General features: G+C 47.7%; 1 protein-coding gene across 1 annotated transcript; it reads left to right on the forward strand.

The window, feature by feature from the left end:
• The first annotated feature begins 10,157 nt into the window (after positions 1-10,157).
• On the forward strand, positions 10,158-15,548 carry LOC103271647 (cytochrome P450 1A2). The gene is made up of 6 exons (XM_008069126.2): positions 10,158-10,997; positions 11,593-11,713; positions 12,153-12,242; positions 12,504-12,627; positions 13,821-13,907; positions 15,221-15,548. The coding sequence occupies exons 1-6, from the start codon at positions 10,167-10,169 to the stop codon at positions 15,516-15,518; spliced, it is 1,551 nt and encodes a 516-aa protein (XP_008067317.1). The 5' UTR covers positions 10,158-10,166; the 3' UTR covers positions 15,519-15,548.
• Positions 15,549-16,231: the final 683 nt, after the last annotated feature.

Consider the following 16,231-nt stretch of genomic DNA (forward strand, 5'->3'; position numbering starts at 1 on the left):
CCTCAGTCTTCCAAGTAGCTGGAACTACAGGTGTGCGCTACCACGCCCGGCTAATTTTTTATTTATTGTAGAGACGAGGTCTCACCAAATTGCCCGGGCAGGTCTCGAACCCGCGAGCTCAGACAATTCACTCTACTCGGCCTCCCAAAGTGCTAGGATTACAGGCTGAGCCACTGAGCCCAGCCAATCTATAGGTTCTTAATATGGCATCATACATGGTTTGGGTACCCCAGTGACTCCCCTTATGTAACATAGTCATTAATTCCCTCATTATGGGCTTACTAATAATCTCCCTCCCACCTGGAAAATTGCCCATCCCCACTCCGTATAGCCCCTAGCTTATTTAATTCTTTCTCTTCTTTTCCAGTTAACTGGGGTCTTAGTGCCACTTTAGGGATGTTGGGAATTAGACTCAAGAGTTTGATCTCTTCTTCTAGAGCGACCTGCCTTGCAGCTTCATCTGCAAGCCTGTTTCTTTTCTTTTCTTTTTTTTTTTTTGAGTTGGAGTCTCACTCTGTCACTCAGACAGGAGTGCAGTGGCCGCTCCCACCCACCGCAGCCTCGATCTGCTGGGCTCCAGCGATCCTTCCACCTCAGCCTTCCAAGTAGCTGGAACTACAGGTACGCGCTACCACGCCTGGCTAATTTTTTTGATTTATTGTAAAGATGAGGTCTCGCCAAGTTCCCCAGGTGGGTCTCGAATCCGCAGGCTCAGACAATCCACTCACCTCGGCCTCCCAAAGTGCTGGGATTACAGGCTGAGCCACCAAGCCCGGCCTGCAAGCCTGTTTCTTACAGCCTCCAAGGTATTTCTCTTTTGGTGACCACTTATATGCACCACCACTATCTCAGTTTGGAGCGAGAGACTTTTTAGGACCTCTTTGTTTAATTCCCCCTGTATTCATTCTTTTCCCTTGCTGTTTATGAGAGCTTGTTCTGTCCAAATGTTTCCAAAGGTGTGTACCACCCCAAAGGCATACTTAGAGTCCGTGTAGATGGTAACTTCCCGTTCCTCAAGAAAATTTAGGGCCTGATTGAGGGCATATAATTCACAGGTTTGTGCAGACCAATTATTAGGGGGTCGGCCCTTCTCACATATGGACTGCTGAGTCCCATCAATTACTGCATATCCATTGTGACTTTTTTCTTCTATTTCTCAGGAGGACTTATCTATGAACAGTCTAGCTCCATCATGCAATGGGACCTCCCGCAGGTCCGCTCTGATTTTGTTCTGATATTCAATGATGTCTAGGCTATCATGGTCTATTATCCCCTGGTTTTCCTCTCCCTTCCTTAAGAAGATAGCTGGATTTAAGCAAGTGTCTCTCGTTAAGACCAAATTATCCTTTTCTAACAGCATAACCTCATATGTTAGAATTTGGGAACAGTCAGCCACCTCCCTGCTTTTTGATTAAGTATAGTCCTGACTTGGTGGCCCTATATACAGCCCTTATTAGGGCTCCTCCAAAAGTTAATTTCCTGCTTTCCTTTACCAATAGGGCAGTGGCTGCCACTGCCTGGATACATTCAGGCCACCCCTGAAAGATGGGGTCGAGGAGTTTAGAAATAAAGGCGACAGGCTGTCTTTTCCCTCCCCAAGTCTGTGTAAGTACCCGTAGGGTCACACCTTGATCTACTGTGACGAACAAGTGGAATGGCTTATCTAGGGATGGAAGGGCCAGGACTTGAGCTGTAATAAGGGCCTGTTTTAATTCTTCCATAGCTTGCTCCTCTTCTGGAGAACATTGTAAGGGGTCAGATTTTTCTTCTAACAGTTTTAAATATAAAATTTTTATTCTCTGGGCATAAGGCTCAGTCCACAGACTATAGTAGCCAGTTAACTCTAAACTTTCTGAGTTCCTTTTTGGTTTTGGGCAGGGTTAATTTTACTATGCCAGCTATTCTTTCCAGTTTTATTCATCATTTTCCTTCACCAATTATATACCCTAGATATTTAACCTTTTTTTTTTTTACAAATTGTAATTTATTTTTTGAAACTCATTACCCCTTTTGTCTCAGAAAGTTGAGCAGACTAAGAGTAGTCTCTGATATTTCCTTCTTTTTCTTTCCAGAGACTAATAAGTTATCCACATATTGTAACAGTTGGGTTCTTGCCATAGGTTGAAATTCCTCCAGAACAGTTTTTAAAATCTGACCAAATAAATTTGGGGCTTCAGTGAAGCCCTGTGGTGGTACCATCCAGCGGTACTGCTGTTTTCTTCCAGTTATAGGATTCTCCTGTTCAAAAGCATAGAGGTTTCTGTTTTCGGGTCTAGAGGGCACACTCAAAATGCATCTTTTAAGTCCACCACATTGAACCATGTCTATTCACAGGGAATTTTGTAAGGATTAGGGACCACAGGATGTTGGGCCTGAACAATCTGGTTAATAGCCCTTAGGTCTTGTACTCCCATCAGACATCCTAACTGGGAGAACAGGAGTATTTTATGGAGACATAGAGGGCTTCAATAATCCATCTCTAATGAGGCCCTCAATCACTGTTTGTAGGCCTCATCTACCTTCAGTGGAAATGGAATATTGCCTTTTACAAATTATTTCCCCTGGCTGTTTCAGTTTAATTTTTTTTTTTTAGTTGGAGTCTCACTCTGTCACCCAGACTGGAGTGCAGTGGCCGCTTCTGGCCACCGCAGCCTCGACCTGCTGGGCTCCAGTGATTCTTCCGCCTCAGCCTTCCAAGTAGCTGGAACTACAGGTGCGCGCTACCATGCCCAGCTAATTTTTGATTTATTGTAGAGATGAGGTCTTGCCAAGTTGCCCAGGCGGGTCTCGAACCCGCAGGCTCAGGCAATCCACTCACCTCAGCCTCCCAAAGGTGCGGGATTACAGGCTGAGCCACTGAGCCCGGCTTTCAGTTTAATTTTTAATGAGATAATGTTTAGTCCCCCATTGTTACCTTCTTTGACTCATAAAAGGGGGTTGGTTCTGTTCTCTTTCTTTTCCTTTAGAAGGGCCATTACCACCTTTATTTGTCCCTCCTCTATTTCTAGTCCCAAGCCAAGTCTTATTATCAGGTCTTGGTCCAGGAAATTTATTACTGCTTCTGCGGCAAATAAAAAGGATCATTCTATTTCTTCCACTTCTAATTTAATTATCATATTTTTGAATATTGAAACCTGAAATCCTTCTCCCTTAACTCCTGATACAAGCAATTTTTCCTGAGAGAGTTCTATGCCTTGAAGCTGATATGTCAAGGAGGAGTAGGCAGCTCTGGTATCGATTAAAAATGTCATCTCTTCTTCTTTGTATTTATTTATTTATTTATTTAAGTAGGAGTCTCACTGTCACCCAGGCTGGAGTGCAGTGGCATGCTCACAGCAACCGCAGCCTCAATCCTTTCACCTCAGCCTTCCAAGTAGCTGGAACTACAAGTGCGTGCTACCATGCCTAGCTTATTTTTTGATTTATTGTAGATACGCAGTCTCACCAAGTTGCCCAGGTTGGTCTCTGCCAGGTTGGTCTCGAACCCCTGAATTTAGGCAATCCTCTTGCTTTGGCCTCCCAAAGTGCTGGGATTACAGGCTTGAGCCAGCCCACCTGGCCCACCTCTTCTTCTTTAAATCCCACCCTTAAATTTATCAAGGGATCCTGGTGGGACCTCATCAAAGGGAACTCTTAACCCCCCTAATCTTTATCAAAAGTCATGAGGGGGATTACTTTTGCTTCCTTTTTCCATTCAGGGCATTCTCTCTCGAAATGGTCAAGTTTACCGCATTTGTAGCATCCACCTGTCGTCGGGGTGGTTTCTCCTTAGAGGCTCCATTTGTCCTTTGACTGGAATTTAGATTTTCCCCCTTTCTGGTGAGGAGGGTGTCAGTCTAATTTTCTTTTCATTACTTTTTCCATAGTGAATACCATATTTTTGCTTTTGGTTTCTGTTTTTCCTTCTTTCTCCTTACAAACACCTTTTGGGCCTCTCTTAATAATTCCTCTATTGGTTTCTCATTCCATCCATCAAGTTTTTGCAATTTTTTTGTAATGTCAGGCTAGCTTTTAGTTATAAAATTGACATTTAAGAGGCCCTGTCCTACTGGGTCCTCTGGACCTAGCCCAGAATACTTCCTCATCTGGTCCCTTAGCCTTTTGCAAAAAGGCGAAGGGGGTCTTTTCTTTTTCCTGCTGAATTTTAAAGGGCTTAGAAATTTTCTGAGAACTTGGGATGGATTCCTTAATTTCTTTAATTATTAACTCCCTGAAATCCTGCATCTGAGCCTGATCTCTAGATAATTATTATCCCAGTTGGGGTCTAAATTTGGAAACTTTTGGTCTGTGGGCAGGACCCCTTGTCTGGGAGGATGTTGCCTTTCCCAGATAGACATCGTAGCCCTTCTAATCATCCCCCTTTCTTCCCCTGTAAATAGAATGTTCATTATGGACATCATTTCATCCCAAGTGTGAAATTTTTAGTCTCAGGTATATCTATGGTCCCACAAGGAGTCAAGACACCCAAGCAGAGTTGATTGAGTTGGTCTGCCAGCCCAAGAAGGTCTTCCAATAATGACTTCATTTCCTTTTTGAAATTTCTGACTTCAGTGCTCATCAGAGGAGCATTTACTAATCCAATTTCTCCCTGTCCTATGGGGACTTCTCTGAGGGGAAATATTTTAGAGGTCTTGACAGGGACCTTTGAAGGAAGGGGAATGTTCTCTATGTCCTTCTTACATTGTTCTAATTCCTTCCTTAGATTTGGGTAAATACTCATGGGGTGGGGGGGTGGTCCATGAATTCTCGTGGAATTCCAAGCCTTCTGATTGTCTTTGACTTTTTTGTTCTCCATTTTGTGAGACGTAAGAAAGGGGGTCCCAGGATTTTTTCTTTTTTTCTTTCTTTTTTTTTTTTTTGAGTTGGAGTCTCACTCTGTTGTCCAGACTGGAGTGCAGTGGCTGCTCCCAGCCACCGCAGCCTCGACCTGCTGGGCTCCGGTGATCCTTCCGCCTCAGCCTTCCAAGTAGCCAGAATTATAGGCATGCGCTACCACGCCTGGCTGATTTTTTGATTTATTGTAGAGATGAGGTCTCGCAGCCCAGGTGGGTCTCGAACCCTCAGGCTCAGGCAATCTACTCACCTCAGCCTCCCAAAGGTGCAGGGCAGGATTTTTTCATAGGACCTGGTCCCTCAGTCTTGAGAAAGAACATGGAGATTGCTCCAGGCAGCCAGCAAAGAGCATAATCTTTTTCCTCCTGTGAGGTGAAGACCTGTTATTGACAATGAGGACCAAAGCTTGGCATATCCAATCCTCCTCTGAGCCAAACTGTGGCCAGAAAACTGAAGATTTGTGAATTGGCTCCCTGGTCCAGATAAAACAACAGTATCTAATTATCTTTTGTTTTTCCCTGTTCTTTGTCAGGGGGAACTACTTCCCCATTGTTTCAACATTTCCCCTAATGGATTATCTGGGGGAATGCCGGAGGGAGTTCCCTCTCTGCCTGTCTTTCTTGATTCCCTAGGTCTAGAATTTTTATTTCCAATTTTCAGTCAGGTCTATAACCCCGGTGCCTAAATTTCCCTATGTACTCAACCGCCCATATTGGAGGTTTCTTGCACACGTTGGGACCTGCTTCATCTGTCTCTGGCTATTTCCCTGGCTGGAGAACGAGAACAGAACTGTGGGTTGAGACTCCGCACTCACTTCATATCTGGGATACATCTCAGTCACACACTAACCTCTAAAAATACCCATCTACCAAGGCAGTACTTACAGTCCAATTTTTCCTAATTTGGCTCATGAACTAGGTTGCCTGGTTGCAATGGTGACTACTCTTTCTCCCCTATGTCACTTCCACTGGCTCCAGAATAATAGTCTCAGGCATCTCTACGGTCCCATGAGAAGTCAAGACACACCAGCAGAGTAGGTCATCCGAAATTGGGTGGGATATGTCTCCCCCTCTGCTGGTGTCCCTCCTACAGTCTCAGAATATCCCAGATGAGCCCCCAAATTGTGAGAAACAAATTCACCTGTCCAAAATCAAAAGATGGACACGGAGACACGGAGTACAGCAGAAGCAAGACTTTAATGGTGATGTTACAAGATCAGGTGGCTGGTAGGCAGGCACACCTGGTACAACTACAGCGAACAATTTATCCCTCAGTGCAAGTCCCTCCCCTGGTTCCTCATTGGCTGAGTACTGTGGGGGGTTACAATCTTCCTGAACGTCACCTAAGTCCCATTTTTCCCTAATTAAGGGGGCTGGATTGAATAAGGTGATATATTCCTTCTCCATTAGTGGGCTCGTGGGGCACTGGTCAGAACCTGATTGGTTCCTTGGCCCCTTTGGCCATTGGTTCTGGTGGGCTTTCTTGGCAGGGCTGTTGGGGTGGGGAGGAGGTGTTCATGTTACTCAACCCCTCCACCTCCTTCCTTCTGGATTATTTTAGGCTTCTGTTTCCCCAGGGCGACATGTCGTCCTCTCCATCCTGTTTGTTCAGAAACTTTCCGGGAACATGTACTTCTTGCAGTTGTTCTACCTGTAAGCCTACTATGTAAGCTCTGAAAATGAACCATTGAAATGCTTATTTCACACTCTCTCTACAACAGATCAAAAAAATTAGCTGGGCATGGTGGCACATGCCTGTAGTCCCAGCTACTTGGAAGGCTGAGGTGGAAGGATTGCCTGAGTCCAGCAGGTTGAAGCTACAGAAGTCATAATCTTGCCACTGCATTCCAGCCTGGGCGACAGAGGGAGACTAACTCAAAAAAAAAAAAAAAAAAAAGAGAGAGAGAAGTTGGGGGTTGTGGTTGTCCTTCTGGAGGGAACACAAGGGGGCTTCTAGGGTGCTTGTGATATTCTGTCTCTTGATCTGTGAGCCAGGTACACGGGTTTGGTATGTTTGTAATAATTTTTTTATTTTGAGTCAGAGTCTCACTCTGTCACCCAGGCTGGAGTGCAGTGGCATGCTCCCGGCCACTGCAGCCTTGACCTGCTGGGCTTAGGTGATCTTTCCAGCTCTGTCTTCTAAGTAGCTGGAACTACAGGCATGTGCCACCATGCCTGGCTAAATTTTTTAAATTTATTTTAGAGACAAGGTCTCGCCAAGTGGCCCAGGCTGCTCTTGAACCCTTGCAATCCTCTCACTTCCACCTCCCAAAGTGCTAGAATTACAGGCGTGAGCCACTGTGCCCAGCTAATAATTAATTGAGCTATACATGATATATGCACTTTTCTGTATTGCATATTGAACTTCATTTTTTTTAAGTTTTAAGAAAACATTAAATAAATAAAAAGAGCAAAAGTCTGTCATACAGAAGAATTCCTAACAGTTTATGCTGATACTCCATCCTGAAGAAGGAGGCACGTGACTCCCCATTCCTTGGACGCGGGCTGTACATGGTGATTTCCTGCCAAAGGATACAGCATGGAGAGGGGCAGGGAGTAACCTTACAGTGAAGAGACATGACATACACTACCTTAGCCAGGTGATCAAGGTCAACATCAGCAGCAACAAGTAATGTGGGTGTGTGCCCTTGGTATGATGTCATGAGAATGGCACTTGGCCTTTAAGATCTTCCTCCCAATAACGCATAACCCCAGGCTTACCAAGAGAAAAATATATTAATTCCAGTAGTAAGCATCTTAAAAAAGACCCAGTCAGGACTCCTGAAAATGGTCAAGGTCATCAAAAACAAGGATAGTCTGAGAAACTGTCACAGCTGAGAGGATTCCAAAGAGACATAAGGACTAAGTGTCGGGTGGTGTCCTCAATGGGATCCTGGAACAGGAAAAGGATGTTAGGTAAAAAAAACAAAAACAAAAACTAAGGAAATCTAAATAAACTGTGGACTTTAGTGAGCAAGAGAGAGAGAAACTGTTTTCTATAAACTTCGCCTAACCCAAATCTTGACTTTTTCATGAAGTGGGCTGACCCCAGTGGAGAGACAGACAGGAAACAGCTCTCCTTTCCTCTCTTCCAACCTTCTAACACACTTTGTTGCTCTGTGGCTCTGTCGGGGTCCCCATCCTTGCCCTTTGGCATCTTCCCAGGTTGATCCCACAGCTTTCTCATTTTCAGGAATAAAAAGCTCAGTCTAGTCTAATTCAAAACTTCCTTCTCATATCCAGTTTCAGGCTTGTCCCCAACTCCCCTTAGACCTGACTGAGACCTCGGTCCATCTCCAAGATTTCTTTAGTACAATGAACAACCATATGATTTCATCTAGCTGCATGGAGATCTGACATTTCTCATATCTATGTTCTCTTGATTGGTTGATATATGTACATTTACAGAACCATTTGAAAAGGCAACAGGACACTTCACCCCTAAATACCACAGCATTAATCTCCTAAGAATAAGGGTATGCTCCCACATAACCATGGGACTATGTAACATTTATTCCAGAATATCATCTAACATCCAGTTCATGTCCACACTTATTTCAAAAACGTCTTTTGAAGATTTAAAATTTCTTTGGTTGAATGCAGTATTCAATTAAGGTTCATACATTGTCTTTGGTTTCCTTTTTTTTTTTTTTTTTTTTTTTGAGTTGGAGTCTCACTCTGTGGCACAGGCTGGAGTGTAGTGGCACACTCATGGCCACCCCAACGTTGACCAGCTGGGCTCCGGCGGTTCTTGTGCCTTAGCCTTCCAAGTAGCCGGAACTACAGGCACGTGCTACCATACCCAGCTAATTTTTTTATTTATTGTAGAGACAAGATCTCACCAGTTCCCCCGGGCTGGTCTCGAACCCACAGGCTCAGGCAATCCACTCATCTCAGCCTCCTAAAGTGCTGGGATTACAGGCTGAGCCACCAAGCCCAGCCATTTTTGGTTGTTATGTCTCTTATACTTTTTGTTCTAAAACAGGCCCTAGCTGGGCACAGTGGCTCATGCCTGTAATCCTAGCACTTTGAGAGGCCAAGGCAGGAGTATTGATTTAGTCCAGATGTTCAAGACCAACCTGAGCAACATAGTAAGACCTCATCTCTATAAATTAAAAAAAAAATTAGCAAGGTATGGTGGCACGTGCTTATAGTCCCAGTTACTCGGGAAGCTAAGGTGGGAGAATTGTTGGAGCTCAAGAGTTGAAGGCTATGGTGAGCTATGACCATGCCAGGAGCTCAAGAGTTGAAGGCTATGGTGAGCTATGACCATGCCACTACACTCCAACCTGGGTGACAGAGTGGAACTTCAACTCTGGACATGCATACATACATACATACATACACACATACACAAAACAGGCTCTGTTTTTTGTTTTTGTTTTTTTTTTTCTGAGTTGGAGTCTCACTCTGTCGCCCAGACTGGAGTGCAGTGGCCGCTTGTGGCCACCGCAGCCTCAACTTGCTGGGCTCCGGCGATCCTTCCGCCTCAGCCTTCCGAGTAGTCGGAATTACAGGCATACGCTACCACACCCGGCTGATTTTTTTGATTTATTGTAGAGACGAGGTCTCGCTGTATTGCCCAGGATGGCCTTGAACTCCTGGGCTCAAGCAGATTCGGTGGCCACAAGCGGCCACTGCACTCCAGTCTGGGTGACAGAGAGAGACTCCAACTCAAAAAAAAAAGAGTGCTCTGGGGGGCCAGGCACTCAGTAGGCTGAGGTGGGAAGACTCCCTAAGCCCAGGAGTTCAAGGCCATGGTGAACTGTGATCATGCATTCCAGACTGGATGACAGAGTGAGACTCTGATTTTTTAAAAAGTGCCCTGGGGGAAAAGCCATCACTGGCCACTTGGCCTCCAATGTGTCACTGGGTGGGGGAGCTCTCTGTGTCTTAGCGGCGTAGGAGGTATCAGCAAGATGCCAGCCCTGGCAGAGGGGACCTTTGACACAATGTCCACTGTACACATGGTGCTGGCAGGGGTGCTGTCCTTGGCTTCCCTGTTTTTGAGTGGTCACTTGCCTCCTCCACTCTAGCCTCAAAACAGGAAACAGATGATAGGTAGAGGAGAGAGGAAGGGCTGGGAATTCAGACACCTGGGCCGGAAATTGGGAGACTTCTTTCGTCCTCAGATTCTGTGATGTGCTAAGAGTCAGTTCCAGGGGCCCAGGATACATAGTAGATGTATCTTAGTCTTTCTGGTGTCCAACTGGGAGCCAAGCATAGAATACGTGTGGGTGTTTATCAAATACCTGAGTGAGTGATTGAATGAATGAATGTCTCCATCTAAACACTCAGCCTAGCCCCTCCTTCCTTTTCCTGTAGTCTGTACAGATGGCGTTGTCCCAGTTGGTTTCTTTCTCAGCCTCGGACCTTCTCCTGGCCTCTGCCATCTTCTGCCTCGTGTTCTGGGTGGTCAGGGCCTCATGGCCCCGGGTCCCCAAAGGCCTAAAGAGCCCGCCAGGGCCATGGGGCTGGCCCCTGCTAGGGAATATGCTAACCCTGGGGAAGAGCCCACACCTGGTCCTGTCGAAGATGAGCCAGCAGTATGGGGACATCCTGCAGATCCGAATCGGCTCTACGCCCGTGCTGGTGCTGAGCGGCCTGGACACCATCCGGCAGGCCCTGGTGCGGCAGGGCGACGACTTCAAGGGCCGGCCCGACCTCTACAGCTTCTCCTTCATCACCGAAGGCCAGAGCATGTCCTTCAGCCCAGACTCTGGGCCAGTGTGGGCTGCCCGCCGGCGCCTGGCCCAGAACGCCCTCAACACCTTCTCCATTGCTTCTGACCCAGCATCCTCGTCCTCCTGCTACCTGGAAGAACATGTGAGCAAGGAGGCTGAGGCCCTCATCAGCAGGTTCCTGGAGCTGATGGCCGGGCCCGGGCGCTTCGAGCCCTACAGCCAGGTACTGTTGTCGGTGGCTGGTGTCATCGGCGCCATGTGCTTCGGGCAACACTTTCCCCAGAGCAATGATGAGCTTCTCAGCCTTTTGAAGAGCAGCCATGAGTTTTCAGAGACCGCCACCTCCGGAAACCCCGTGGACTTCTTTCCCATCCTTCGCTACCTGCCCAACCCCACCCTGCAGAGGTTCAAATCCTTCAATGAGAGATTTATGCGGGTCCTGCAGAAAACAGTCCAGGACCACTATCAGGACTTTGACAAGGTGAGCCTGGGCTGCGGGGATGTGGGGGCATAATGCAGGGTCTGGGTGCAGACTCTCTCCCAGCTCCAACAGGTCCATACAGCCGATGGGCTGCCAAAGCCTAGGAAGGCTCTGGACTCCTCAGACCAGTTGTATGAGCTGAAGACAACCCCTCCCCCTCTCTAGGCCTCAGTTTCTTTGTCCCTACAGCCTCTCTCTCAGGGATGCTCAAAGCCCAGAGTCCTGTGAACGGCCCCCTGGTAGAGTCCTGCACGTGGGAGGCCTGTGAGTGAGAAGGCATTTGTATTGCAGGAATCTGAATCCCAACAGAGGCTAATCCCCAGCTCTGGTATCACTTTGCTTCCCTGTGTTCACAATAACTTTTTCCTCCTTTGAAATTGGACTCCTGTGGCTGTTTGGAAGAAGGGTCAACAGGGCATGAAATGACACTTTCATACCCAGGGCTGCTACCAGCTCCTGCTGGGAGCTCCAGCCCACTGTCTGGAGGCCAGAGCTGGGGGAGGTACCCAGACTCCAGGGACTGGCAAGCGGGAAGAAGTTCCAGCCTTTGACCCTGGAAGTGTCAGAGGGTGCCACTAAGCTTGTGCCCCCTCAGAACAGTGTCCAGGACATCACAGGTGCCCTGTTCAAGCACATCGAAAAGGGCCCCAGAGCCAGCGGTGACCTCATTCCCCAGGAGAAGATTGTCAACCTTGTCAATGACCTCTTTGGAGCAGGTAGGAGCCAGACCCCTGCCAATCCATCCATTGGCACCTGTCGCTTACCCACAGTCTTGCCTAGCCCCTGAGTTTATGAAATAATCCCCCAACCACACACCAGATGGTAGAAGACACAGAAACCTGGCTTGGGATCAGGGTTTGAGCCCAGGCTGTGCCACCAATTCCTAGTGGAAACTCAATAAAATCTCTCTCCTCCCTTAGGCCTCAGTTTCCCCATCTGAACAATAAAAGACTCTCTGGCCTGTAAGTCTAGGTCACTGTAATCCCAGCAGCTAATTATGAAACCAGTGTTTCAAGTTGTTATCGAAGAGACCCAGTCCCTGCCCTCAGGCTAGGGCCAGAGACAGACAACACTTGATACATACATGATAGGTGCTTAGTAAATGGTGGTTTCCTTTTTCCTGTCTTCCTCCCTCACCTCCCCTATGCTGCCCAGGGTTTGACACAGTCACAACAGCCATCTCCTGGAGCCTTATGTACCTTGTGACTAATCCTGAGCTACAGAGGAAGATCCAGAAGGAACTGGGTATGTGATGGCTGCCAACCCTATGGCCAGGAGAAGGCTTGAACCCAGATCATTTGTTCAGTCTACAAATACCTGCTGTGGCCCTACTGTGTGCATACAGTGATGCCTACTATTGCCCAGAAGATGGGGATGGGGCAGTTAGTGAAGTCTCAGACACGTGAATAAACAGAGTGTCATGCAGAGTAGCACGTGGTATAACAGGGACGTGCTGTGGCATAGTTGGGGCTGCCCCAAGCTCTGTCCATCCCCTGTGTTCTGCAGACAAAGTGATTGGCAGGGCGCGGCGGCCCCGGCTCTCTGACAGACCTCAGCTGCCCTACTTGGAGGCCTTCATCCTGGAGACCTTCCGACACTCCTCCTTTGTCCCCTTCACCATCCCCCACAGGTGAGACCTCCCTGTTCTGCCCTCCCACCTCTGCCATGTTTTCTCCTCCCAGCTTCTCAGGCCTGGGCCGGGATCAGACCTCAAAGTTTTCTTCCGGGCCATGACACCAGATTCCTCAGAGATCCCAGCCCAGCCAGGTGTGGTGGCTCACACCTATAATCCCAGCAATTTGGGAGGCCAAGGCAAGAGGATTGCTTGAGCCCATAGGTTCAAGACCAGCCTGGGCAACATGGTGAGACCTTGTCTCTATAATAAATAAATGTAAAAAATTAGCCAAGTGTGGTGGCACATGCCTGTAGTTCCAGCTACTTGGAAGACTGAAGCAGAAGGATCGCCTGAGCCCAGCAGGTTGAGGCTGTGATTGCCGTGAGCATACCACTGCACTCTAGTCTAGGTGACAGAATGAGACTTCATCTCAAAAAAAAAAAAAAAAGACCCCCAAGGCCCCATGGTCTGCCCCCATCCAACTCAAACAAACATGATCCAACTACCAGCTCTCAGGGGAAAACCTCCTGACCTCAGCTCACATTCCCTGCCTCCAAGTACCCACTGCATGTCTAAGTAGGCCTCACGGGCCCTCACAAGTATAACCCCTTCAACCTCCAATTTTGCTAATGTTTGCCTGAATGCCTTCTTTTTCTCTTCTCTGACTTACCAGAATTCTACCCTTGCTCAAGGTCAATCCCAACACAAGCTTCCCCTACCCCAGAAGCCTTTTGGACTCACCCAGCTGGCTTCATTCCTGATGTCTTATAGGACTTACAGCTCTTGGCCCTTGCTTATGTCCTGGAATTTTAACAATGCCAAGAGAGTTAGCGAGCACTTACTTCTGCCCAAATATTGGTCTAGTTTCCAGCCGGGGTAGAAACTCCCCAGGGCTGGCCCAAACTGCCTGCTGCTAATTTTTTTTTTTAATAGAAAAACACTTGCCTGAGATTGCTTGCTTCTTGGCTCCAGAGAATGGCCAAGTACACAGCTGGGCACAAAGAGAAGTTTAGTAAACATTCGCTGAAGATGAGAAACAAAGCCGAGGAAGGTGGAGAATAATCCCACCTCCTCCCAGTACCTCAAGTTCCCTCCCAGGGTAGGGGTTGGAGACGGTGCAGGCAGGCTATTGGGGTGGGTAGAGGTAGAAGCAACATGCACCCCCACTCCCCAGCCCTGAGCCTCACAGAGCCCTTTTCCTTCCTCAGCACGACGAGGCACACAACACTGAATGGCTTCTACATCCCAAAGGAATGCTGTGTCTTTGTAAACCAGTGGCAGGTCAACCATGACGAGTGAGTACACATCCCTCACCGTGAAATGTGTGCAGGTTCAGCAGTCAGGAAGGCTGCTTGGCCCTGCTAGGAGCTGATTATATAACAACGAAGGGGTGGGGCCTCAGCAGCTCCATTACCTGTTCCAAGTGGCACACTTCAGTCCAGCCTTTTCACTTTAGTGCACACAGGAGTCGACCAAGATGTTACAGCTGACTGCGACCTATCCGCCATGATGTACTGAGGGGGATAAGGTGGGGTTGGGTTTGCAGGTGACCCTGGTGGGACTGGTCCAGAGACTACCCTTTAGGAAACTCTACTTTTTTTTTTTTTTGAGTCAGAGTCTCATTCTGTCACCCAGACTGGAATACAGTAGCACCATCACAGCTACTGCAGCCTCAACTTGCGGGCCGCAGGTAATCCTTCTGCCTCAACCTTCCAAATAACTGGACTACAGGTGCCCACCACTACACCCAGCTAATTTTTTGATTTATTGTAGCGATGCAGTCTCGCCATGTTGCCCAGGCTGGTTTCTAACTCCTGGACTCAGGCAATCCTCTTGCCTCAGCCTCAGCCTAGGAAACACAACTTTAGCACTATAGATGGGGGAAGGGGCATATAATTTATCATCCATACTGGAATACTTTGAGGTATGAAAGTGCAGTCGATAGATATGTTATGAATTACTCTAGCCAGGTGCAGTGGCTCATGCCTGTCAACCCAGTTCTTTAAGAGGCCAAGGCAGGAGGAATGCTTGAGGCTCAGAGTTTGAGACCAGCCTGGGCAACATAGTTAGACCCTATCTCTATTTAAATTTTTTAAAAAGTCAGGAATTGTGGCGCAACTGTAGTCCCAGCTACTCCAGAAACTGAGGCAGGAGGATCACTTGAGCCTAGGAGTCTGAGGCTGCAGTGAGCTATGATCATGCCACTGCACTCCAGCCTGGGCAACAGAGTAAGACCTCTCTCTAAATAATAATAATAAAACTCCAAAAGGATCGTAAACCAGGATATACTGTTGATGCTCCTTACTACAGGCATATTTTGAGTAGGATAAAAAAGGCACATTTTTCTTCTTTTCTTTTAGATAAAACATTATTTAAAATAACAAATTAATATTAGACGGCACTATCTTCAAAGCTGGTCATTTTCAGTACAGTTCTGTAAAAGAAACGAACAGCCAAGTTTATTTAGTCCCTTTCCCACTAACCCTTCATTGCTCTCCATCAATGCTAACATCATGTTTTCAACAGAAGTCTGTTCAGAAGTCTCTCTAGAACTTTCCTCCTAGAGCCTCCCCAGCCCTGGGATCACATCTCTTCTGTCCTCTCACAGGAAGCTATGGGGGGACCCGTCAGAGTTCCGACCAGAACGATTCCTGAGTGCTGAAGGCACTTCCATCAACAGGATCTTAAGTGAGAAAGTGATGATGTTCGGCATGGGCAAGCGCCGGTGCATCGGGGAGGTGCTGGCCAGGTGGGAGGTCTTCCTCTTCCTGGCCATCCTGCTGCAGCGTCTAGAGTTCAGTGTGCCACCAGGTGTGGAGGTGGACCTGACCCCCATCTATGGGCTGACCATGAAGCCTCCCCGCTGTGAGCACATCCAGGCACGGCTGCGCTTCTCCATCAAGTGAAGGAAGCACCCCATGTCAGGGCAGGGGAGTCGGTGGGGTCACCCGTGGGCCCCAGGCTCCAACCCTTGTTTCCTTTTTCTTCTTTCCTTCCTTCCCTCTTTCCTTTCTTCCTTCCTTTCTTCTTTTCTTTGAGTTGGGATCTCACTCTGTTGCCCAAGCTGGAGTACAGTGGCACCATCACAGCTCACCGCAGCCTCCATCTTCTGGGCTCAGGAGAATCTTCTGCCTCAACCTCCTGAGTAGCTAGGACTACAAGTCCTGCCACCCCACCTGGCTAATTTTTTTTTATTTTTTGTAGAGATGAGGTCTTACTATGTTGCCCAGGCTAACTTCAAATTCCTGGGCTCAAGCAATCCTCCTGCCTCAGCCTCCCAAAGTGCTGAGGTTATATGTGTGAGCCACTGCACTTGGTCTTTTGTTTCTTTTCCTTGCTTTTTTTTTTTTTTGAGTTCGAGTCTCGCTCTGTTGCCCAGGCTGGAGTGCAGTGGCATGCTCACGGCCACCACAGCCTCGAGCTGCTGGACTCAGGCGATTCTTCCACCTCAGCTTTCCAAGTAACTGGAACTACAAGCATGCACTACCACATCCTGCTGATTTTTTTGATTTATTATAGAGATGTGGTCTCAGCAAGTTGCCCAGTCTGGTCCCAAACCCCTGAGCTCAGATAATCCTCTCTCCTTGGCCTCCCAAAGTGCTGGAATTATGCCTGGCTT

The sequence above is a fragment of the Carlito syrichta genome, unplaced genomic scaffold (genome assembly GCF_000164805.1).
Source record: "Carlito syrichta isolate Samal-C Ts95f unplaced genomic scaffold, Tarsius_syrichta-2.0.1 Scaffold311826, whole genome shotgun sequence".
In the NCBI taxonomy this organism is placed as follows: domain Eukaryota; kingdom Metazoa; phylum Chordata; class Mammalia; order Primates; family Tarsiidae; genus Carlito; species Carlito syrichta.

Bases quoted from the DNA above. Each gene is read 5' to 3' on its own strand.
- LOC103271647 (XM_008069126.2), top strand. From the start codon at position 10,167: ATGGCGTTGTCCCAGTTGGTTTCTTTCTCAGCCTCGGACCTTCTCCTG. The intron at 12,243-12,503 runs GTATGTGATGGC...TGTGTTCTGCAG, and splicing joins GAAGATCCAGAAGGAACTGG to ACAAAGTGATTGGCAGGGCG. The intron at 12,628-13,820 runs GTGAGACCTCCC...TTCCTTCCTCAG, and splicing joins CCCTTCACCATCCCCCACAG to CACGACGAGGCACACAACAC.